The sequence below is a fragment of the Rhyacophila brunnea genome, unplaced genomic scaffold, assembly GCF_057557595.1.
Source record: "Rhyacophila brunnea isolate RB1 unplaced genomic scaffold, BYU_Rbru_1.0 scaffold_23, whole genome shotgun sequence".
NCBI classification, from domain to species: Eukaryota; Metazoa; Arthropoda; class Insecta; order Trichoptera; family Rhyacophilidae; genus Rhyacophila; species Rhyacophila brunnea.
This window is the reverse complement of record NW_028232893.1, coordinates 20,863,747-20,888,062: the sequence shown is the minus strand read 5'-3', so window position 1 is coordinate 20,888,062 and position 24,316 is coordinate 20,863,747. Positions and strand designations below refer to the sequence as shown.

The window sequence follows — 24,316 nt, the reverse complement described above, 5'->3', positions numbered from 1 at the left end:
GTCCATTTCAAGTCCTGGACGACACCAATCCCCGTGCGTTATCGGTTATAAAACTGATTCGCCACACATTTCAGTTTACTCTTACACCAGATTCAAAGAGTCCCATCCATCCTTATTTGAACTTCAAGTGTTTTTGAAGTCAGTTTTGACCTCCCTGTCAAACCAAGACGAGTTCTTAACGAAATACTTACTTTTCCTCGCACACACGCTGTGTACTCAAACATATTATACTTTATCTTGTAATTTCTACTGTGCCTCAATAAATCAGTTTATCAAAAGTGTTTATCCCCCCACCAAAAACATTCCACCCCTCTCTCCTGCGATTCCTCCTCGTATTTGTCCGAAGCCAAAGGGCGGTTTATACCCATACCAATATTAAACACAATAAAAATAATTAGATATTGAATAATTTTTTGGACCTTGGAGACTGAGGAATTGGTGTGAAAATTTGCTAAAACTACTTGGTGCCATAGCGTCGGTCCCTATTACAAAAGTCGGATCTGAAATTTTGTCATTTTCGGATTATTACGTAAAAGTTATTTAAACACTTTAAATATTTATACCACTATCAGTTTTTTTTGTTTGTTTGAAAAATTTCGAGATACTCAAGTTAAAAATGACGGATCTACCGAGAGTGTCCGAATAACAATGTCGGTTCTTACCAACCGACATTGTTGCATTGCAAGATGCGTCAGATCTGACAGTTGCTGCTATGTTCACCGGACAGACGGATGTTTTTATAAACGTTTCTATAACCCGTATTTTTATTCATTATGGCAAGCAATAGGTCACAAAGGATATTTGATGAAACATCTTTGATTGCTCATACTGAAAAATAGCATTTTGCAGATCCAACTTTTTTAATAGGGACCGACGATATGCTCCATTTACGAAGTACGAAGCATGCATTTTTAAAAATATAAATAAAACAATTGGTGTTAACTTCAGTCTTTATTTGGGCAACATGGAGATTTGGTATAGTTTCATACATGCAAAATGACATTGTCTTTATTTCAAATGTATTCGAACACACTGGGGACTGGCATACCAAAGTATATATCATGTAATATAATACACTATAAAAAAACATTGAATTAACATATTAATCATTACTACTTATCATAAGACATGTAAAATAAAAAAATGTTCATTTAAAAGACACCGTAAAACCCTATGAAATTGGGGTTTCCTTTAAATTTCATTTTAAAATTACAAAAAGTTGTTTGGATATCATTATGTGGTAACAAACAGTTTATTTATGAAAATAATGATGTTAAAAAGGCAAAAAAAGTTCTGAAATTATTGAATAATAAAATTGAGGTGCTGAGAGCACTACACATTCAAGCTTACAGATGACCAAGATGAGTAAATCGACTTTAAAATAAAATACATACCTATATAATATGATATTTTCGACAAATTAGAACGGAAAAATTCCTTGCCTTCGACATAAGTATTTGATATTAAATTATTATACGTGTCATCGGAAACTGTCTCATTCAACTCAAATGGCTACACAATGTCTGTATGTGGTGCAATGTCCGAGGCGTTGGTGATCTAATACGATTGTATCATGATAAGAAGATAAACTGTAATTTGGTAGTCGACCTTCGATAGAATCAAGACAAGGCACCAAGAGAAGAATATTTTGACTTTAACGTTACGTATGCCTTGATTACATGTAACGATTACAGTGTTCTTGGCCGAGTGCTCGGTTGGTATAAACATATTACCGAACGTTCGGCCTAGTAGGATGGCGAGACAGTCACTCGGAACCTTTTCTATTTACTAGACCAAGTGCCCAACCCCCCCACCCTACCGGCACTGACTCGCTAGCCCGCTCGGCATGTTTAAACACACACTCGGTGCGTACTTGCCACTCGTATCTTTGTATCATTGGAGTAATATTTTTTAACAATTTATTAAAACGTTCTACATCCATTCGCAGAAGCGCTCTAAATTCATCAGGGTCTTCTAACTCCAATTCACTAAAAAGAATGTATGTTGCACCACGATCTGGTCTCCTTAAAATCCATTGTCTTGACCAAAGACGTTTATCTTCTTTACGCAATAATTCATTCAATTCTTCTATTAGGAGTGGTATGAGCAGTTTAGTATATTTTTTAATGTACGTTTTACGATCCATTCTTTGGTACGCAAAACTAGCCTGCTTTGGGATCGAAAGTGAACTGACTCGCCACAAATGTTGTAAAGAGAAAAATACGTATAAACACTCTCTCGCCCACACCACTCTCTCGACCTAGTGACATTTTGCTGTCTTGCCACTGTACTCGAGGCATTACTCTGTGTAACAATGTGTAATTATGTGTAATTTTTTACTTGTGCTTCACTTACACACCTTGAGTTTTCAGCTCCTCATTATTATTATTGTATTAATTACTTACCTACTACGTTATCTGAATGGGTCAATAACGATTTCGAAAAAACGAATTTAAAATTACATAGAAATTCATGTACAAACATCTTATCAGATTAAAAATTAACACAAAGGTTACTCATTACCATAATCACGTGTAAGAATTCTTTAGATGAAAAATAAATACTTTAGCTGGGGAGAAATCTCGCACCAAACTGAAGGCGATTGATCTTATAATTAATGATTTTACTATTTGTATAAAAATGCAGGACTCGGTGTAATAATAGATTAATGAGCTAGGGTTCCCATGGGATCCCACGCGTCCAGGGTGACGGGAGTCTGCTCGAAGACACGCAGCACTTCGGGAGCCAAATATTTCTCATCACAGACCACCTGGAAAAAATCATAGATAAGGAAAACCGGGCATATAAATATATTTGAACATCTGTGCTTAGAGGCACGGGGTATAGTATAAAAATGTCGAATATGTATTGAGAATTTGGGGTATCTTTGGAAGCTAAATCTAAATATTCTGTAAACTTTGTAGAATGATGCCGTTTCATTTCTCATTCTAGAAATTGACATTTCATGATTATATAAAATACATTAATATAATAAATTATTGTATGTACACACAATGGACGCATCACGCAATTGACAAACAAACTGATATTCGGGAAGCCGGAAGGCAAATGGAAACTAGGTCGACCTCGTACAAGATGGAGGGACAGTGTTGAGTTGGATTTAAATGCCTTGGGCATCCTGAACAGGAGGGAAGCGGCTGTGTGATGCTGTAGGAGGGTAAGATCCCAGTGGCGAGGGGTCTTTTGAATTTTATTTGAATCAATTGAATTTTAAAAACTAACTAGCACCATCTGCAAATTGTAGACTTTGCTCAATGAAAACAAATATGTAAAGTTTTGTGTGCACTATTTATATCAGATCTTAACAGCCTACCTCCACCCTTTGCCACTGCAAGACCCACATAGGGTTGTAGTGCCAGGAAGAAGATAAATAAATTATTGTAAATGTCATGGTTTCAAAATTGAGAATAAAATTTTGGTACATGACATGTCTGTGGATATAGCACTTTTACAAATTATTTCTTTGCCAACAAGTTAATTTAATTGTTATCTAGCTTAATATATTTGGTAAATTTTCTATGTAATATCAGATTGAGTCGTATATATAATACGTATATACGTATTGTATGTAATACATGGTCACGTATGATAGATAATGATTTATTAATATTATCTCAAGGTTCATTTTTTACGATTCAATAAACGCTAAAATAATTAGAGGAACAAATTAAATACGGCTAAATAAATAATAAAATTTTGAATTTTAGAACTGGAGCGATTAAAATACTTGGGTTTTATGGTATTCATATACAGTAATACCCCAAAATTACGTGATAGATGGGTCCGACGATAATCGCTTAAGTTGGATTCGCGTAAGTCCGGGTACATCTTTGCATATTATAAATTTTGTTTAATTGGGACCAAGGATCAACAAAAACACTAATTTAGAAGAAAAATGTCTAATAAAACTGCAGTTCTTTGTACATATTAATATGTACAAAATATTAAAAAAATAAATGAGTTACACAAAAAAGTTATTTCAATGTCGATGGCTTCATAAAATCTAACAAATTCGTCTGACGACATAATGCCTTCCTTTTTTTCACGAATAATTTCTTCATAGCAAGCGTTGCTTTAAATAAAATCTGTTTAGACTTGCAATAACCTTCGATTTCGAGAATGAAGTGGTGACCAAACCAGTCCTCAAAAACGATAGCTGTATTTTAGTAGGTAGCTTTTGGCTTCCAAAACAATGGTAAATGAAAAAATCAAGAACCGAGTAAGTCAGGGTATTACTGTATTTTATAAATGACGCATGAGAAAAGATAGAGTATCAAAATGACATGAATATCTATCTTACAAAGTCTACAGTTTCTTCATGCCCAATATAATCAAAATTCTCCATTTTTCGCCTATTCAGAGCACCTGGAAAGACTAATTAAAATTGTTTGAAATGATGCTTTGCGGTTGTGACACCATTTATTTTAGATAACAATAACAACAGTGGAAACGTAAGTACCTCAAAGACGAACTCCTTAAACCAGTCGGCAGTGAGAATTAGGTAACCCTTCTCTCCTTTTTCGTCACCCCATGAGTTTTCTACGCGGAATTTGGTCGCAACTCCGTCTTTCTGAAATATTAAGAAACACTTTACATGACACACCATATCGTCGGTCCCTATTAAAAAAGTCGGATCTGAAATTTTGTCATTTTCGGATTATTACGTAAAAGTTATTTAAACACTTTAAACATTTAAGGTGCATTGGGGTAATTCCGACAGGAATTTCTATGAGATGCCTAGAGGTAATATATTTCGGTTAATTATTCAAAGTGTTTTATATTTACTGCCATTATTGTTTTACCTCTGTGTACTTAAAGAAAAGATGTATGATAAATATATATTAGATTCTTAAATATATAGTTGGGTTCTTTAAATTGAGAATTTGAAATATTGAGTCATTTTTTTTTGGCATTGGGGAAATTACGAACTATCTTGGGGTAATTCCGAAATTATTCAAAAGTTGATTTTATTGCACTTTGACCGAAGGTTTACCTTTCTTTTTCGACCGTAATTACTCCTAACACAAAATATCATCAATTTTGTTAATAATTTCCATAATCCCTAACTTTTGATACTATTAGTTCGGAATTACCCCAAAAAAAGATAGTGGTTCTCAACATTTCAGTTAAGTACTTAGGATTATAGGGATTGTGGAACGGGATGGAGCAGAGCAGGTTTATTCCCGGTTGTCACTACCAGTTTTGTTCCCACCAGTAACAAATAATGAGAAAAAATATCTCAATATGACACAAGTACCTACCACCTTCAATCAATAAAATAATGACGACGAAAATCAAAGAAAGTGATTATTTTAAAAATCAATTTTTATTTGAGTCTACATTCTTATTTGCCTACCTTGATAGAACAATATTTTGATGTCTTTTGTTTACTTACTGCTTTTTGCATAGCAAAATAAACTTTCTTCATACCCATACAATTAAATTAGTCAACATTAAAAATGTTAAATCAAAGTCGGAACTTGTCTTTTTAATCATTTTCATCAACTTTTATGGCATAAACTTATAATTTATTCCTGCTAGCAAACCTACAACTAAAATGCGGGCTACACTGTTAAAAAAATTTAACAGAATTGCTTAAGACACGGTCTGAAAGCCTCACATATACATAATAATGATCTATTGGTTTGGTACGCAATCAGTTAAAATAAATTCTATTTTTATCATTACATAAGTAATATTCTTTTTCATCAGCACTTTTTTTTGTATATCTATCTTCTTCACTATAATGACTCTGGAACTTTGTCACTATCTTTTCTTTTGGTCGTAATAAAGGTTAGCTGCTGCTGTGGTCTCATAGTTTTTAAGAATTTGATAGAGAAGTATGTTTCCTCATGTTTTATTGTTTCTTCTATGAACCCAATATGGTACCTCCATTTTTTTCTGATTGAATATCTGACAAGCACTGAATCATTTAATTTGTAATATTCCTTCTTCTTGAGGGTCCTTTTCTTGAGTTTTGTATACTATATCTTTATTTTTCAGTTTTAGTGGCAGTTGTTCATCTTTGCCATTTTCTTTTGAGTCTTCTCTAGTTGTGATAATTTTTCCTTTTATAAAAACATCAACGTTGTCTTTGTCATCTCTTTCAATGTGTCTTTTCTCTTATTTTCTCTGTTTTATCCGCTTGATTTTCTTTACCTTTACTTTTTTTGCCAACACCTTTACTCTTAGTACAGAGAGAATTTGAATCGTTGTTGGTGAGTATCTTTTCGTCAGTTAAACTTTCACCATATTTAACATCTTTTATTTTTTTTGTGACCTTGGTTCTTCCATGTATATTTTAAAATCATCTTCAGAGTATTCATCCATCAATTCTTCAAAATCAAGATAATCTATAATATCAGAATCGCTATATTCGCGCATGATTTCGGATACACTAGTTATGCTGTTAAGTGAAGGCTGGCGTCACCGCACTTACCCAAGATTATAATAGGACGTGCAATAGCTTCTTATTAGGACGACGCTAAATTTACTTACTTTAATATTAATTTAATTAAGTATATCGTCTCTGTTTTGGCAGAACACACTCACTGGAGAATACTAGTTTTGAGTAATTTGACTTTGAAGTTGTTAAAATGTTTGAAATGGTCTAGCATGTGAGTTTATTAAGTAATCGTAAAAAGGATGACTTTAAAATAAAGACTTTTTATTTATTAAGAAGGTTTCCAGACGGTAAAGTTTGAAATAAGGAACATTTTGGTATAACTAACTCAATATGTAATTTTTTCGAATTAGTGTCTTCTGCCAGAACAGTGACGATATTATGTACATCTAAATTAGATATAATTTTAGTATCTTTACAGATTGAGAATCACTGCCAATTACTATGAAAAAGTTAAGTGAGCTATTGCGGAATGAATATATATCGGAATAACCCCAAAGGGGTATTTCCGAAAAAAAATTAAAAACACAGCTAGGACATTGTGTTCCTCTCACAAATTCGTAAAAAACGATAATCTATCGTAAAAGCAATCACTTATTCAAATAACTTACCAGAATTCCGAGATATGTAAGTTGGGGTAATTACGAATCAGCAAAAATGGCGTGAAAAACACTTCTCCGAAAAAACTTGATGGTATGCACGCATTGTTGACACTAGCGACTAGCGACGACTGACGAGGCGAGCACAATGAACATGGTGTCTAGAATAAATGTTGCCAATAGGAAAATATCGCTTCGATTGGTAGAATTTTTGAACTTTCGGAATATACCCATATTCGGAATTACCCCAATGCACCTTATACCACAATCACAGTTTTTTTTGTTTGTTTGAAAAATTTCGAGATACTCAAGTTAAAAATGACGGATCTACCGAGAGTGTCCGAATAACAATGTTGGTTCTTACCAACCGACATTGTAGGCTGGGCGTGGGTGAGCAAGATGCGTCGGATCTGACTGTTGCTGCTATGTTCACCGGACAGACGGATGTTTTTATAAACGTTTAGAAAAGTTTCTATAACCCGTATTTTTATTCATTATGGCAAGCAATAGGTCACAAAGGATATTTGATGAAACATCTTTGATTGCTCGTACTGAAAAATAGTATTTTGCAGATCCGACTTTTTTAATAGGGACCGACGATATTATGTACAATGGAAATATGTATTTTCGCTTCAAAGCAGAGCAGTGGCAAAGACTCAATACAAAACGGTTATTTACTGTTAACCTTGCTATAAAAATAATTTTAAATGTGACTTTTCTAAATATATAACTAACAAGTCAATTGAAAAGAAAAGCATGAATTGATTTATTATTCCATCCGTAAGTAAGTAATAAAATTACAACGCGAGACTCTAGAGACACCTTTAAATATCATGAAATTATTTTGTCTGTAATCATAACTGATATTAAAGTATAAACATAGGTGATGTCTCACTTTGAAGAGATAAAAAAGATAGTTCTCTATATATATAAATAATCATTATTATTAACAGAGAACAAGAATATTGAATATCGTTGAATCATCTCCGACAAAGCAAAATTGAACAGATTATCAATGCAAACACGAAAGACTAGCAGTATTAAAAAAAAAATATTATATATTATTCAAACTATTACAAAACAGTTTGAATTTTTTTGTACGCACGCGTCAACCAACGTAGTATTGCAATAGTTGCAATTCAAATAGTGTTGTCCTAATACCAAGTACACTTGTATACGCAGTGGGTGAATTTATTCAAATCCACTGATAAAGCTGATATAAAAAAAATCAAATATTATTTATTATTATTCAATTTACATTGTGCAGTTTTGATACTTTATCATTGTATTTCAATGAACAGCGATGGCCAAGTGCGGTTACTGTGTCAGTTTATAATGTCAGGTCTGGAAAATTCTCATGATATTTTTCAATGTATGTTTGGACCAGAGTAAAGACCTAATAGGTTAAACAAGTGGCAAACATCCATTTCTCGTAAAAACAAAAAACTAATAAATACAACCTCCACCCTGTGGAGGCCTATGACTATGCATAACTCTTTACATAACGTCGACATCTTGTTATTTGCCAATTATAAATTAATATATAATTACATCAGTAGATACGGCAGTAAAGACCATGGCATGGGTCATGCTGGACTCCCCGTACATGATCCTATCCGCCTTGCTCTGTGTTATCTGGACATCTGTTCCGAAAACCAACGGGAAGTCATGTCTGGAAGGTAATGGAAAACAACGGAATGATTAACTGTCCTGTGTGTATAAAAATATACTAATAACATTTATATGTAGTGCCAAATATGGGTCGGGTGAGATTAAATTGCACATATTGATGTCACAATTTTTAAACAATCATTAATCTAAGTCAGATAATAAAATGAATATTAAAAAATAATATTATCTACTGCCTAATGCATAGTATGTAATCTCGACACCCCTATCACTCTGTATCTGATGGTATTTATATGAAGTCAATGAAAGGTGACCTACATCTTGAGGCTCTGGATGCCGAGCTTCATGCAGAATCGCTTGCTAACTTCGCAGCCAAACCAAACGGCCTCTCCGCCCTTGATGCTGTCGGTGCACGCCTTCATCAGCAGATCCACCGGCTGGTTGTTGTACAGCGTCTGCCGCCCGCCCACCACATTGCCCAGATACTCCACCGTATACAGCGAATTGTATCTGTTATGTGGGCGAGGGTCTGTCACGAGGCATACCTGTGAGCAGAAGATTTATAAATACCAATATAATTTATTATCGTCAAATGGAGAATAAATACATAAATATACAATCCACAAAGGTGTCTGAATTCAAATTCAAGGCAACACGACATAAAAAAAAAAGAAACTTCAATATTTTGAAACAATTTTTAAATAAAAGATGAGTAAAAAAGTACACATAAGTACAACAAGTAGAGCAGGGGTTCACAAAGTGTGTCCCGCGTGACTTTTTCATGTGTCCTACGAGATTTATGTTAAATCTGTATTATTTTTATAACATTTTTATTAGCTCGTATTCTTATTTGTTTGGTGGTTGTTTATCCAGTACAAATCTTGCAATCGATTTTTAACAATTTCCCGACTAGCTAGACATTTGAAACTTTTAGAATATATCAGAACACGATGCCAATGCATTCTTTTGATACTTTTAGCCATCTTTAAGTAGAATTGAATTCATTTTCAGTTAATTCTGTTTTGTATGAAAAGTTATTTCGGAAGAAATATATAAAGAAATATATACGTCCGTTAAGGTTGAAATAGACTATATGACGATCGGGCACATATATGCTAAGAGCGTTTTAGTGTCTATGATCAAATCTATGCCATTCCGACATATTATACATACATATTGTATGACAGCTATGACATCCTATTTACACTCTGTGACACCCTATGACACAGGACGCCAACATAAGAAACGGGTTTTTCGACATATATATGACCGATCGTCATAGAGTGTATTTGAAGCATTACTATGGAAATCAAAATGACATTTCAGTACATATTATATATTTGTTTGTTTTTTATTTACTTCATATTAAGTACAAGATTGAGCATAATAATTGAACAGAAAATTTAAAAACGTATATAAAAGTTCTTTTTATCTTGTAACTATTTATTCTTCATATCGAATATTAAAAATTACGTTTAAAATTAAATATCCTCTGGCAAGAATGAATTATCAGACACTTTGATATTTGTGTAGATTAGCAAGAGAACATGGAAGCAGAAAGCATCTTATCGTGATAAAAATTTAATTGAATTCTACAAAGGACTCTCACTTGAGGTAGGTATATCCAAATATAGTTAACCGTGGTCAGTGTTTTCAGTTTTACTTTCAAACGTCAATATAAGGTATTCTTTAACTGTTTCGTCCAAAACAGAATAAAAATATAATTTTTTTAACACTGTAATATACTACAAGGGTGTCAATTACAGTAGTGAACAAAATACAGAAACAATTAACCCCTGCCAAAAACAAAACCATAATAGTTATATACAATGGCGGCTCGTGGATAAGATATCTGGGGGTGCTGCGGTTGATTAAACGTGCCTGCGCTCATTCGAGCATATCCGTTTGAAAACAGTACTGCAGTACCGTCGTGTATGATAATTATTGGAAATATCGGTGCGCGGGCGAGCTTAATTCACGCTTAAATAATATTGATATTTTCATATAATATACATAAATTTATGTATATTATATTACATTTTTCTCAATTTGCTTGGGGGTGCTGCAGTTTCGCAGTGCATATGGACGAGCCGCCATTGTTTATATATGTATATTTTGCGCGATACGACAAAATTGAGCACACTTTTTCATTCCTACTTATTTGTTTTCATCGGATTAAGAATACATATTACACATGTTGTCGGTTCATTTTTTTAAATTCATTAAGCCGTTCCTAAATCAAACTATAATAGATAAAACATATTATGTGTGATTTAATTGCACAATTTTAGATATTTTATAGATAAACAAGTTGACTATTATCTATTATGGCTCGGTTTCGCAGGGTTTCATTGAATTTTAAAAACTAACTAACACCATCTGCAAATTGTAGTCTTATTTGAATGAAAACAAATACACGTATAAATGACAAAGTTTAACGCGCACTATTTATTGCTGATCTTAACAGCCTACTTCTACCCTTCGCCACCGTTTGTATTCATACCTTATCATCTACATTGAAGACAGGCTTAACGTGTTGCTTATAAAACTCAAGCGGCGTGATGGGTCCAATCGATAAAAGCGTTTTTGATTTGGTGTAGCAGTCCCAGGTGAATGTCTCGGGCGGTATGCCTAAACACAAATTCAAGCACAATTAAAAATATCAACATTGCCCAGCCAGTTCTTAAATCTTGTGAATTATTCGTTGAATAAAAGAAATAGTTAATTATAAATTATTAGCAAGTTCAAGTAAGTTACATCATTAAAAATATTGGAGAAATCCACGTCGGTTAGTAATTGAAGTAATAGGTATCTACTTTGATTTAATAAACAAAAATCGATTGCCAAAGTAGCTTGATTTAGAAGAGCGATGATGAGTGGGCATTAAAAGTGGCCAATACTTAAAATTTGTCCCAATTAGTATGTCACCGCGTAGCATAGAGGTAATGCGCGGTTATAATATATTTTCTCAGAAAGTGTTTTTCAAAATTATGTATATCTGTTTTTATTGAATTAACAGTACAATGTGTAGATAGTGTTTGTAGGTTTTAATAATTTAATTAAACCCTGCCTAATCCAAGCCTTAGTAGATAATGTAGTGAAAAAATATTCGTTTATCCACAGAATATCTAAAATTATGCCATTGATGATTAAACCATACATAATTTTAGATATTTTATAGATAGAAAAATATTTTTTATCGATTATGGTTTGGTAACGCAGGGCTTAATGAATTTTAAAATACTAGCCAACACTATCTGTAATATGTACATATTCTTAATGCAACGAAAGTAAATAAGTATGACGGAAAAAATGTACACTATTTTGTCAAATCGTCCAAAGCATACCATTACTAATATGGTTTGGTTTAGGCAGGGTTTTATTGAATTTTAAAAACTAACCAGCACCATACGTAAATTGTGCTCTTAGTTCAATGAAAGCAGATAAGTTTAGTATGCACTATCTATGCCCACCCTTCGCCACCGGTAGTTATAGAATGATATTCCGCCAATAACTAATTTTAGGTATATATTGGATATGTCCAGTTGTGATTGCCAACTACTGTAATTCAACATCAGTCTTCACAGTTTCGAGTAGCTAGTAATTGTGACGACTTACTGAGGCAAATTGAAACAATGTTGTAAATAACCCCCATCTGTCGGTCTATGGCTGCCTGGATTTTATCTTGCGTGGTTTTTTTATCCTCCACAAGGTCTCGGAGTTCCTTCGCAAACTGACGAAGCTGTAACAAATGCACGTGTGATTTATAATTATTCCCGATGTTCCTATCTGAATCATTAATGATAACATCAGTGCTAAAACAGATTTTAATTAATACTTTTCGACTGAGAGCACTAAATTTGAATTTAAATTCTAATTGATCTAAGTTTTCTACTTCTTGGCATTTTCAGGTACTATGCCCACTCGCCAATGGCAAATACACACTGACACGGATACAGTTAATTCTTGTTAATAATATGGTAAATTAATACATCAAAAGAAAGTAAACACATTATTACCTATCTTTTTATCCATGCGTGTATTCTTGCGACTTGCACGATAATACGTGGTTATATTTGCACGACAATATGTACAGCCGCCAGTAAATCCATGCATGTGTAAACGGGTTATTACACCTTTTTAAAATAATGGTGCAATTTCGATTTAGAGACCGATTTCTTTTGATATATGTACAATTAGAATTGGGTTTCAGGAATTCTCGAGAAATTTTCGAATTTTCGAGATTTCCCATCCTGAATCTCGAGAATTGAAATTTTTATATTTCTTTATTATCAAATATTAATTGAAAAAACGATTTTTTTAATTGAAATAAATTAACAAAATTTGAGTTCGAGTGTGTGCGAGTGTGCGATTGTGTCATAGACAGTCTGTGTTTTTTTGAAATCTTATTTTAATAAGTTATGTTTTGAATTATTTTTGTTTTCCTACTTCTATTTGTTTGTCTTCTTACTTACATAAAAAAAATCATATTTTTTTGGAATCTGTCTGTTTTTACATTGATTTTAGGATTTTCATTTAAATGTTCTCGATATCCCGAAAATTCTTTTCGACATTATGACAAAAGCTTTGTTTTTTAATTGGCTCTATAAACCGGTGTGGACCTTGACCAACTCATGAAAAGGTTATGTAACAAATTTTTATGGTCACTTGCTTAACCTATTAGGCCCATGCTCTGGGTCAAAACACACATTGAAATACATCATGTCAATATTGCCAGACCCAGGATTCGGACCTGAGACCCTTGACTTACCATGCGGGATACGTTACCACTCGGCCATCGCGGGTATCTTGTGGATTAGTTTATCTCGAGGATTTGTCAAAAGCGCTCTTACATTTTGATTAGGGAAAGAACATCCTACTTCAAATTGATTTTTCCTTCCACTTGAGTTGAGCATGTACTATACATGGAGATGATTGGAGAAGTCAGTTTCGGTGAGAAAATATCTATTGTCAGCAAAATTAGATGGTGTCATCTAACCTGATGAAAGTGATAATTGACATTAGCCAAAAACAGATGTGATCATGACGTGATGTAGTTTACCTTTGACTTGAGCAACGCGTTCAAGTGTTGGCTGGCTTCGCAGCTGAATGTCTCAGGGAAGCACTTCTTTGGCATCACTCCGTGCTTGTTTATCAGGTTCACCAGCATGTCCCACTGCCCGCCGTCGCTAACCGGGTCCTACAACAACACAGAAACGCTGAAAAAAACCTTCTTTGCTAGACATGGAGTAAATATAATATGAAAGCGAAGCTTAAAGAACTCCTGAAAAGAATATCAGCCAAGAAGTAAGTGGAAGAATTACACTGGCAAACAAATACTACTACGGTTTTCACCAACCTTTCCAAAATGAAGTTTCTTTTGCGAGGGTTGCTGATTTTTGTATAACAAAAGGGTTGAAGATGTTTGTTTAGTAAATTTTTCCTTTTCAATACTGAATATACACAAGATTTAAGAATGTAACGTTTTATCATACTGTAATATGATAGAATTGAAATAAACATTCCTTAAAATCTCAGAAACAAATTATCTATTATAAAAAATCCTAGAAAAAAAATTAGACTCTCACTATCCCGGTGAGTATTCTTATCTTTTGAGCTATCGATCCGTTTATAATCCATGCGAATTATTACTAATAACTTACACTACCTGGCCACAGAGTAGATCAAATTCCACGCATTCACCATGTCGTATTCTGTGGACTTTAAAGCTACGGATACATGTGGAGAACTTACGTGAAGTAAAAATGATACGAGACGGTCATTGAGGGCTGCACCGCGCTGAGCAGTTTCCACAATGGTGTTCAGCCAATAATGACAGCGCTCGATTTTATCCCAGAAAAATAAGAAGCTGAAAAGCAAGTATCATAATTTAGAGGTCTATTTTTATAGGTAGGCGAGATCAACAATCTCATTTTTCTCTCTGATAAACCTTCTCCTCTCCCTGCTCTTTTGTGTTATAGTTCAATTTCTTTAGATGACCAATAAAAGTCTCATTACCTTGAAAAATTTTGCTTTGTTATTATTTTCTTAACCCACAATTTATTTTCAATACATAAGATGAAATTCGATTTGGTTAGTTTGATTGAATTTTTTTACCCCTGTGAGAATTCAAATTCCTCGAGGTCGCAGCTCTTGATAAACGGCAACCGCATCACATTGAGGCAGGAGAAGATCCAGCAACGCCCCGACCTCTTCTGGTTCGTTATAGGTTTACCCTCACACTCCACCTGAAATCAATTTGCAAACATTTTCCTTTATTTTCTCCTTGTTATTCTTTGGGCCTGTGCTAGCCTATGTCTCGGAAAAGTGGACCGAACATTTTTGAAAAAAAATATTCTCCGTCATATATATTGTACCAATCTGGACGGCTATTATTGTAGAAGATACAATGCTGAGCTTAATGGTCTATGTGAAGATTAAAGTGTGATTCAATCAATGGGAGATTGCGCTTACTGCAAGCAAAAAGTGTTATGTCGAGCAAACCAAGAGGATGCTGACGAAGAGGTAAAAAATCGGTGGCTTAATGGATGGAGCTACCAATGACTGGCGTATACTTGGGGGTACCATACAGGAAAGCGGCCACAATAGTTAAGAGACAGGTGGAGAGAGTTGATTGAATAAGCCAGGTGGTCTTTAAAGTGGTCTAGGGCGATTGGGCGCCGGGACACCTGGGCGCTACACAATCTAATGAAATTCGAAAATAAATAGACGCTCGTGAATTATAGGTACTTTTAAAATATATGTTTAATACTTAGTGAGAATTTAAATATGCACACGTAAATGTACATATGTTTAAGTTCCAACAAGAAGAGAGTTCTTTTATTTATGAAGCGTCAGGCATAATAATTCTCAATCCGTAATAATAAACATTATTTTAAGAGTTATACCAAGTATATCAAGTTATGCCACCCACTTTTCCTGGCGTCCAGTTGTCACAGTGCCTCTTTAAAGTTTATCTAGTAGCTCTTTCAAGCATTGACCCAGATATAAAAAAGTGCATTCTAAAAAAGTAGCTACCTATTACTTACATTTGTAATTATTTCTAGCTCCTTCCACTTTTCTCAATCCCTAGTCCTTCACAGTAATGTACAACCACGGATATATTAATATATATTATAATATGTTAATTTAATAATAATAAATTAATAGAATTAGATTGAATGCCGTGATCTAAAAAAGGTTGGGAAACTAGATAATAGAACATAATAGTTAGTTTTTTTCCATAGCAACACAACACAATACAATAATTAATATAATTATTATTATCAGTCAAGCACATCTAAAAGAAAAACGGTTTTATTAAAAAGATAAAAAACAATGAAGTATTGCAAAATATATCACAATCATGTCAAATAAATAATCATTGATAATGGTAATCAATGAGAATGACATGTTGTCACCATTGGCGAGATTGATTAAGACTATCGATTGAAAGTGGAATGATCCATAATACACTACCGACGCAAATGCACAGATGTAAGAATATAGGTACCGAATGTGATTATAAAAGTCACCTTCGACTGGGACATTTATTTTAATTATTTCTTGTCGAGTGCAAGCATAGAGCTTTTAACAATATTTTTTTTGAAATCTCAGTATAAAGCCTTCGATGAAGAGAACATAAAAATTTAGCACATAAATACGTATTTTCAATTCTGCATACTTGAAAAGGAAAAATTATTGCAGTCATAATTTCTCAATTAACATAAAAATAATATGTAGGAACAATTTTTCGATACAAAGTTTTTTATTTATTGTTTGACATGGCTTTTAATAAACATAATCTGAAGATTTGGTACTTAACTAAATGAAAAATCAAATTTTTTTTTTTATCTAAAGAATGTTTGCAATGCGAAACTGTCTCGGAACCCTGCAAATTTTTGCTTTTCGCTGAAGTGTTCATTTAAAACCATCCTACGAAACTAGAATCGTGTTGGATCTTCATAAAACACAAAAATTATCATGCGAACCCAAGTAGCAGCTTCGTGTTCTACTTACTTTGTACTGAAAAACATGCTTGGTTTCTTCAATATGCTTCCTAGAGATGCAGGCTTCGAAGGGGTCGATCCTGGTGCAGACATTCTGCGCGAGGATATTCTTGGGATCCTCCTCAAACCTGGAGCGCAGAAGCGATAGCTGCTCTAAAGACAAGGCTTCTGTGGAGAGCAATTTGTAAATTAAAAATTAGTCATCTTTGGATAATGTTTAACGGTTACTGAATATTTATTCACACCCACGATGGCCGAGTGGCTTAAATGCCGGCCTATAGAGTCGAGGGTCCCAGGTTCGAATCCTGGGTCTGGCAAGTACACATATTGTTTTTCAATTTGTATATGAGTCAGAGTATGGACCTAATAGGTTGAGCAAGTGGCTGACATCCATTTCTCGTAAAACAAAAATCTGTCAATACAAACCTCCACTCTGTGGAGGCCCATATAATCCTATTAGGATCGGACATGGTAGAATATTTAGGTGATTTGTGATGGGTGTAATCTTTTTTAGAGAACTTTCTGGTCTGGACCCCCCTATAGGAACAAAAAAATACAAATTATTTAAGTGTATCAAAGATTACTTCTTTTCCACTTCATCAGAACCTCATGACTGAGGATCGTGACTATGATGATTTGGCTGTTGAACAGTCCTCTTGAGGGGTTGACCTCACTTCTCTCAGCATTCTACAACTAGCAAGGCCTGTGGTGACTGGAAAATCCGTGTCACTCATGGATAATTGGTGCATCCATTTGGGGCATCCAATGTTAGCTCTAATATTCTGATGTGAGAAGTTTAAAAGTCATAAGAGCGATGACCACACAGACTTACATTAACGATCCTAATAATTATGACGTCCAGGCCACGCGCATTCGATAACTACATGTGGATGCGACACATCGTTGTATATCGTAGGTGAGCACACATAGTTATAGCTACTGATCAGGTGTTCATCGCTAGACGCAAAGTACGGAGTGTCTGAGTATGGGGAATGTAAATTGGGGGCGACGAGAATAAATTTGGAAGCCAGTATTATAGATATTTTTTTGAAATGGATACCCCAAACCATTCTTATGCGCCTGATATTGACTTATTTAAAGTCCTACAATAGGTAGCAGGCCTGTTGCTTGTGGATAAGGCACTAAGTGGTTGCTTTGCCACTGTAGGCCATATAGCATTTTTCCTTGTGGGAACGAAGGTATTCCAAGTCAATATGCAAGATTTTTTTAAAACATCTGTTCTGAGGGTGCCCACATATTTTTAGTTTACAATATTTTTTTGCGAAATTGAAATAAATAAACTGGAGTTGCCTTTCTGGCAATTAATTATTCAAAATAAAATATCAATCCGGTTTCGCTAATCATTCTCGACCCAAATTCATTGTCTGTGAATAAGTTTTAAAAAAGTGAAAAAAAATAATTGAAAAAAGCAAATTACAATTGAAACTAGTTTAAATAATAAATTAGGTATATGAAGTCTTCGTAGTGAACTTATTCAGCTTTGTGATAAATTTGATTTAATTAATAGTAATTCATAAAATACCGGTCGTTTGCAAAAATAGAGAAAATACATTTTGACAGAATGACACGTCAATTTTTTTACTAAATTTAAAAGTCGGGAAAAGACACGATAAATATTTAAGAGACTTTAATATTCGAAATATACATTTGACTATGTACTTACTTGGAGTAGTTTGTGCCATTTTTTTAAAATCTTGCCTATTCTGTGAATATGCTGCGGTTAATTGAAAAATCGGATGCCGTATAAAATAAACAACAACCACCTTCCGACGTTTCAATCCATAGACTTTCAATCATAGATAAGGTTTCAATCAGTGTTGCCATATTTTAAAAGTGGAATTATAGTACAGAGCCTCCAAAATTATAGTATTTGGAGATAAAAATTATAGTAAGTACGCGTTGTCATCTGTTGAAAATGAAAATTTTCCCAATTTTTCATAGTCGGCTCGTTTTTATTAGGAAAAATATTTCGCCGCGGGCCGCAGGTTCCCAAATTTTCACGGCCGGCTTGTTTTTTTTAGGAAAAATATTTCGTCGCGGGCCGCAGGTTACCAAATTTTCATGGTCGGCTTGGCCGCAGGTTCCCGATTTTTCGTGGTCGGCTTGTTTTTTTTGGGAAAAATATTTCGCCGCGGGCCGCAGATTTCCAAATTTTCCAAAGACCACTCGATTGCGAAATGGCAAATGCAGAATTATAGTACTTTTATATAAAATTATAGTACGATTTTCAAAATTATAGTATTTTGGGCGTACTATACCTATTTTATATCGTACATAGTACGCGGACCAAAATTATAGTACAAATACTATAATTATAGTACGGTTGGCAACACTGGTTTCAATTCAACTCAGTGTTGCCATCTTTTCAAAGTGGAATTATAGTACAGAGCCTCCAAAATTATAGTATTTGGGACAAAAATATAGTACGCGTTGTCTCTTCTATTGAAAATGTATAGGTTTTTTATTTTACAGAAAAAAAATAACGGATAATTTGATAAACTCCTACCAAAAATGTTAAACGAAGAATTCAAGAATTTTCATTTTAAACCAAAGTCAAGGGATTTTTTTACGTTTTTCGAGCAATTTTTTTTCCAATTTCTACAAATCTTCTTATATTGCGAAATTATAGTACTTTGCACCAATTTTTTATTTTATATAAATTTTTTACATATTTTTTCCGATATTCAAAATTATAGTATTTTGGGCGTCCTATACCTGTTTTTTATCGTACATAGTACGCGGACCAAAATTATCGTACAAATACTATATTTATAGTACGGTTGGCAACACTGATTCAACTGCAATAATAATGTCAGTCTAAAAAAATATATATTCCGTACCACAAAGAGAAAATCTCTGATTTTCAAAAAAAAAAATGCATTTATACCGAATAATAATCAATAATTCAAGAACTGAAAAAACTAATGCTTTAATATTATTTAAAAATATCTGTTTTTAATATTTTATTTTGATATCAATCTAATTAAAGTCTTACATGCTCTATTCTTTTGGTATGGACAGCCATAAATAAATCTGACAGTGAACTTTGGCGTGAAGATAGCAATAAATCAGCGCGCATTTTAAAATACGTTATCAATAAAAATATTATTAAAGAATCATAATTGATATAAATCGATTCACGGTAGTTGTACTATTTAATTGTGGTAAATTTTATAACTATATATAGCTGTGACTAAATTTAACGCAATAATTATACTCAAGGATATTTACCGAACGCCTGAGAGAATGTGACGCGAATATACAATGAAGAATCGATAATATGTGCAAGCTAGTGTAGATTCGAGATAGATTTTTCTCTTCTGATAAACCTAGATTTCGCGTAGTTATTCAGTTGTACGTAATCCTAAAATAATGGCAGAAGGAACGTACGAACACGCCTGCATGAGGGCTGAACTTCTAGGGCTGGATAAACCAAGTAAAGAAGAATTTAAAAATCAACCCCAACCGCAAATCGTAGACGATGACAATATAGAATCTGCACAATTCGAGGTAAAAAGATTCCTATTTTGAATTTTTAATTTTTCATAGAGAATCGGACAGTAAAAATTAATGGTAATTATTTATTGATTTTTGATTAAATTTAAATTGGAGTTAGGTATATATTTAAAAAAAATAATGGTATTAAGCAATGAACACCTATTTACCTATTTACTAAAGAGGTAGATATTTTTACGATTTCAAAATGTCTTTGTTCTTGAGGAATTTGAGGAAGTGTTTTAATTAAGACATAAAAAAACCAATTTTTTGAAAGTATCCTCATTTAAAATTGTTCAGTCAAATTTATATAGGTTATGGCAAACACGTAGCAATTAGTTGGCCCCATACTCAATTCTTACCTTAATTGATTTTTATTTGATATTTTGGTTTCTAGTTAAAAAATAATTTCATATTTTTAGGATATATCTCTTCAAAATGATGACCTACAGAATACTAGCGGGGGTCTATCAGAATTAAATTCAATCCTAGCTGGAACGAGCAGGCGCCTTAACAAACTAAAGGTAAATATTAGCCACTCACCTAAATGTTTTCCCTGTATGTACCCATATTACCTATATTATATTATTAATTATTGTGACAGCTCTCGCATCGTTTCAAGATTTATAATTACATTGTTGGATCAGTGTATCTATTGTCCAACCTACGTGATATTAAGTATCAGTGACGTCCCTAGACAAAATGCCGCCCCTGGGCAGCGCCAAAATGCCGCTCCTTTTATTATACAGTATTTTTTATCATCCGTGCGCGTGTCGTTTCTGGTCACCAAATACGTCAAAGGGCAACGGAAGTAAACTAGACATCGCGAACCGAACAAAAAAATAGAGTCCTGTTAAACCTTTTATGTTAATTAATACATTTTGTTTCCAAGCAGTGATCTGATTTATGGAAAGATATTTTCGTTATCACTAAGTTTAGGTAGCTATTTCTTTCTCGTATACCAAATGATTTTCCTTGATGTGCCGCCCCAAGCGACGCTCAATCTGCCTACCCCCACGGGACGTCACTGTTAAGTATGTCACAGATTATAATTATATAACTCTTGATTCAATTCAATCAATATATTATTATTGTGTTATAATCCAGATCATAAAACCAACGAGTTGAGCGAATGGCTAGTGACCAATCCTCGGTAAATGTCCCACAGATGCCCGCATGAGTTTTAATAACTTTATTTTTAGACCAAACCGAACCTAACTTACCTAACTTAACCTATCCCAACCTAATATAATCTTAGTGTGTGATAATGATGCGTCGAAATGTATGAAAATTTTAAATTAACAATTATTGGTTCGAAAAGCATCTGCGCTGACAGAAAAAGGTATATAATATAATTGTCTACGATTAAGACCGAGAGTGTTGTGGGGCAGGTATGATTTGATGGCGCCATTAACTTTAATGTCTAGTGGTTGTCAAATTATGCGTGTAGCCTAAGACGTAACGAAAGGAATTGGAAATATTTTATCGATACTTTGATTTGACAGACAACAAAAAAGTTTCAAAAAAATCACTTGGTCGGTTTCGTTTATTAAGATGAAATATTTTTTGCCTATTTTGCAGGGTGTCTGTGGGAGTCTGACTGATATACTCCGCAATAAGCTGACCGGCTCCAAAGACAACATGTCGTACTCGAGCGGTCCCAACTACATAGTCCCCGACGCGGCGGGCACCTCCGGCCAGCAGGCCGCTTCATCGATCAACAGCGCCCTTGACGATCTGGACACAATGAAGGACAACCAGAACCGGTCCATCGGCAAAGAAATCAATCAGCAGCTCACGTCGCAGGTGGATAAGCTGGACTCCATCCTGAATAAGGCGGAGAGTGCACAGTACTCCATGGAGCAACAGAATAAGCAGATGAAGAAGTTTTTGAAGTAATAACTCCAATTTGTCTCATTGATTGATTGAACTGGGATTTAAGAGATGGGATAGTGAGGAATAATCTGTTTTGTTGGTGCTGTTTTCGGTGAACCCCTCATAAGAATTGGTTGAGAACGGCTTCTTGCGTAAGTTCTTTGTGCGACTTGTAAAGCCATTGTTATCAATGCAGTTAGACAGCAGGAGTAGTGTTAAATGTTTCCTACTTTTTTTTAAATGCTGCGTGGAAAATTTTATTGGTTCTATTTTACACGCTGCAAGATAATTTATGTTTTAATCTATATGAATGTTCTAGTCCAAAATAAATAACATCGGCAAATCTGTTCTACTTGATTTGAGTGCCATTTGTGAATATTGTTTTTGGGTCAACCATTCAGAATATTATTATTATGTTTGTCTTCGAGACATTTTTATTTCAATAAAATTTTTTAAACATTTTGTGATCAATGCCTCTCGTCGTCCGAGTAATGTGTTATAAGTTTCGACTATTCCAATGTTTCATCACATTGTTCATTCTCAAAGGAGTCTCCATCGATATATTGCACTTTCCTTTTTCATAGCACTACAACCCGATGTGGGTTTTGACTCTCTCCAGCATTTACCTCCATTCGAATTTGTCCAATAGCGCTTACATCCTGTTTTGGGCACCCAAAATCATTAAATCCATATCGACACTATCCTTCCATCTTATACTTGAGACTATTAGTTTCAAACCTCCATACCTAATCTCAAACAGTGGTGATTTTAGGTACTTGAAGGTCTTAGGAAAAGGAAGGAAGCCTCCTTGAGATGTTTTAAAACTAAAATATCGGTACTTTCTAATGAAACGATTGCATCGTCCGCTTCATGTAAAACCACCACTGCTTTCAAAAGTTGTTATTAGCGTATTCGTTACTTAATTTGCTGCTCCTAAGAAACACATGATCTGTCTGTTCCCACTGGATGTCATTGATCCAAAGATACCGCACGGCACACTTTGCTCAAATGAGCCTAGCACTTTTTCCATGTTTTTAGTCATCCACCAGGTTTCTGAGTAATGACAACTGGTTTTACGGTTACCGGGCAAACGTAGTACCTTGGTTAGACTGAAGTGGTGTTTATAATTAACTAGCAGAATTTTTAATTTAATGGTGGATGCCAGCTATACAATGTCCCTTCTGGGGAATGGGACAACTGGACGCCAGGACAATTGGACTGTCGTAGACACGTATACAGAACTTAGACGAGGAATTTTAATCAGTTTCTATCTACTAAGTAGTTTTAATTCATTTTACTCTTAACACAATGTTTTTTTTCTTGCGGATTGAGAATTACCATGCCTAAGGCTTTATTTATAAAAATAAAAAACTCTTTTTTCGTTGGAACTTAAACATATGCTCATATAACTTAAATCATAATATAATAATTAAAATATAAATAATAATATTAAATATATTTTTTAAAAGTACCTAACTTCTATTTATTTTCGAATTGCATGGCGTCCAGTTGTCCCGGAGCCAAATCGTTCTAGACCCCCCCTTCTGGCCCTTTGGATACACTATATATTATTTGATATTTTCAATATCAATTGTGAGTCATAGCAGTGGCGAAGGGTGAATGTAGGCTGTTAAGATCCGACATAAATAGTGCACACTAAACTTTGTCAGTCATACATATTTGTTTTCATTAAACTAAGATTCCAATGTGTAGATAGTGTTTGTTAGTTTTTAAAATTCAATTAAACCCTATCTAATCCAAACCATAGTGGATGATAGTCAAAAAATATTCGTTTATCTATAAAATATCTAGAATTATTAAACCATACATAATTTTAGATTTTATAGATAAAAGAATATTTTTTTATCGATTATGGTTTGGTAGGGCAGGGCCGAATGAATTTAAAAAAAACTAACCAACACCATCAGTATGACTGAAAAAGTATGCACTATTTTTATCGAATCGCTCATAGAGGACCTAAACCAATATGATTCGGTTTAAGCAGGGCTTAATTGAATTTTATAAACTAACCAATCCCATCTGGAAATTGTATTATTACTTAGTTCAATGAAAACAAATAAATATGACTGCACATTTTAGTGTGCATTATTTATGTTGAATTTTAACAGCCTATTTCCACCCTTCACCACTAAGTCATAGTGTGTTTGCGTTTTCCTCAATATGCAATATATTCCACCGTGCAAAGAGAATCATATAATGGCATTATCTTATAAAAAAACTGACAATGAAAGAGTTTCCTGGAA

The 24,316-nt window shown here is 34.0% G+C and overlaps 2 protein-coding genes across 2 annotated transcripts; one reads left to right on the top strand and one right to left on the bottom strand.

Moving 5' to 3' along the window:
- Positions 1-938: 938 nt before the first annotated feature.
- Positions 939-18,465, bottom strand: LOC147069680 (bleomycin hydrolase). Its single transcript, XM_085950881.1, has 11 exons — positions 18,346-18,465; positions 16,672-16,829; positions 14,770-14,900; positions 14,407-14,521; positions 13,715-13,852; positions 12,271-12,394; positions 11,156-11,283; positions 8,971-9,197; positions 8,575-8,695; positions 4,481-4,591; positions 939-2,770 (listed from the first exon to the last, which is right to left on the bottom strand). The coding sequence occupies exons 1-11, from the start codon at positions 18,362-18,364 to the stop codon at positions 2,666-2,668; spliced, it is 1,377 nt and encodes a 458-aa protein (XP_085807007.1). The 5' UTR covers positions 18,365-18,465; the 3' UTR covers positions 939-2,665.
- A 1,255-nt stretch (positions 18,466-19,720) lies between these two features.
- Positions 19,721-23,407, top strand: LOC147069679 (uncharacterized). The gene is made up of 3 exons (XM_085950621.1): positions 19,721-20,192; positions 20,600-20,701; positions 21,759-23,407. The coding sequence occupies exons 1-3, from the start codon at positions 20,055-20,057 to the stop codon at positions 22,074-22,076; spliced, it is 558 nt and encodes a 185-aa protein (XP_085806747.1). The 5' UTR covers positions 19,721-20,054; the 3' UTR covers positions 22,077-23,407.
- The last annotated feature ends 909 nt before the right edge of the window (positions 23,408-24,316 follow it).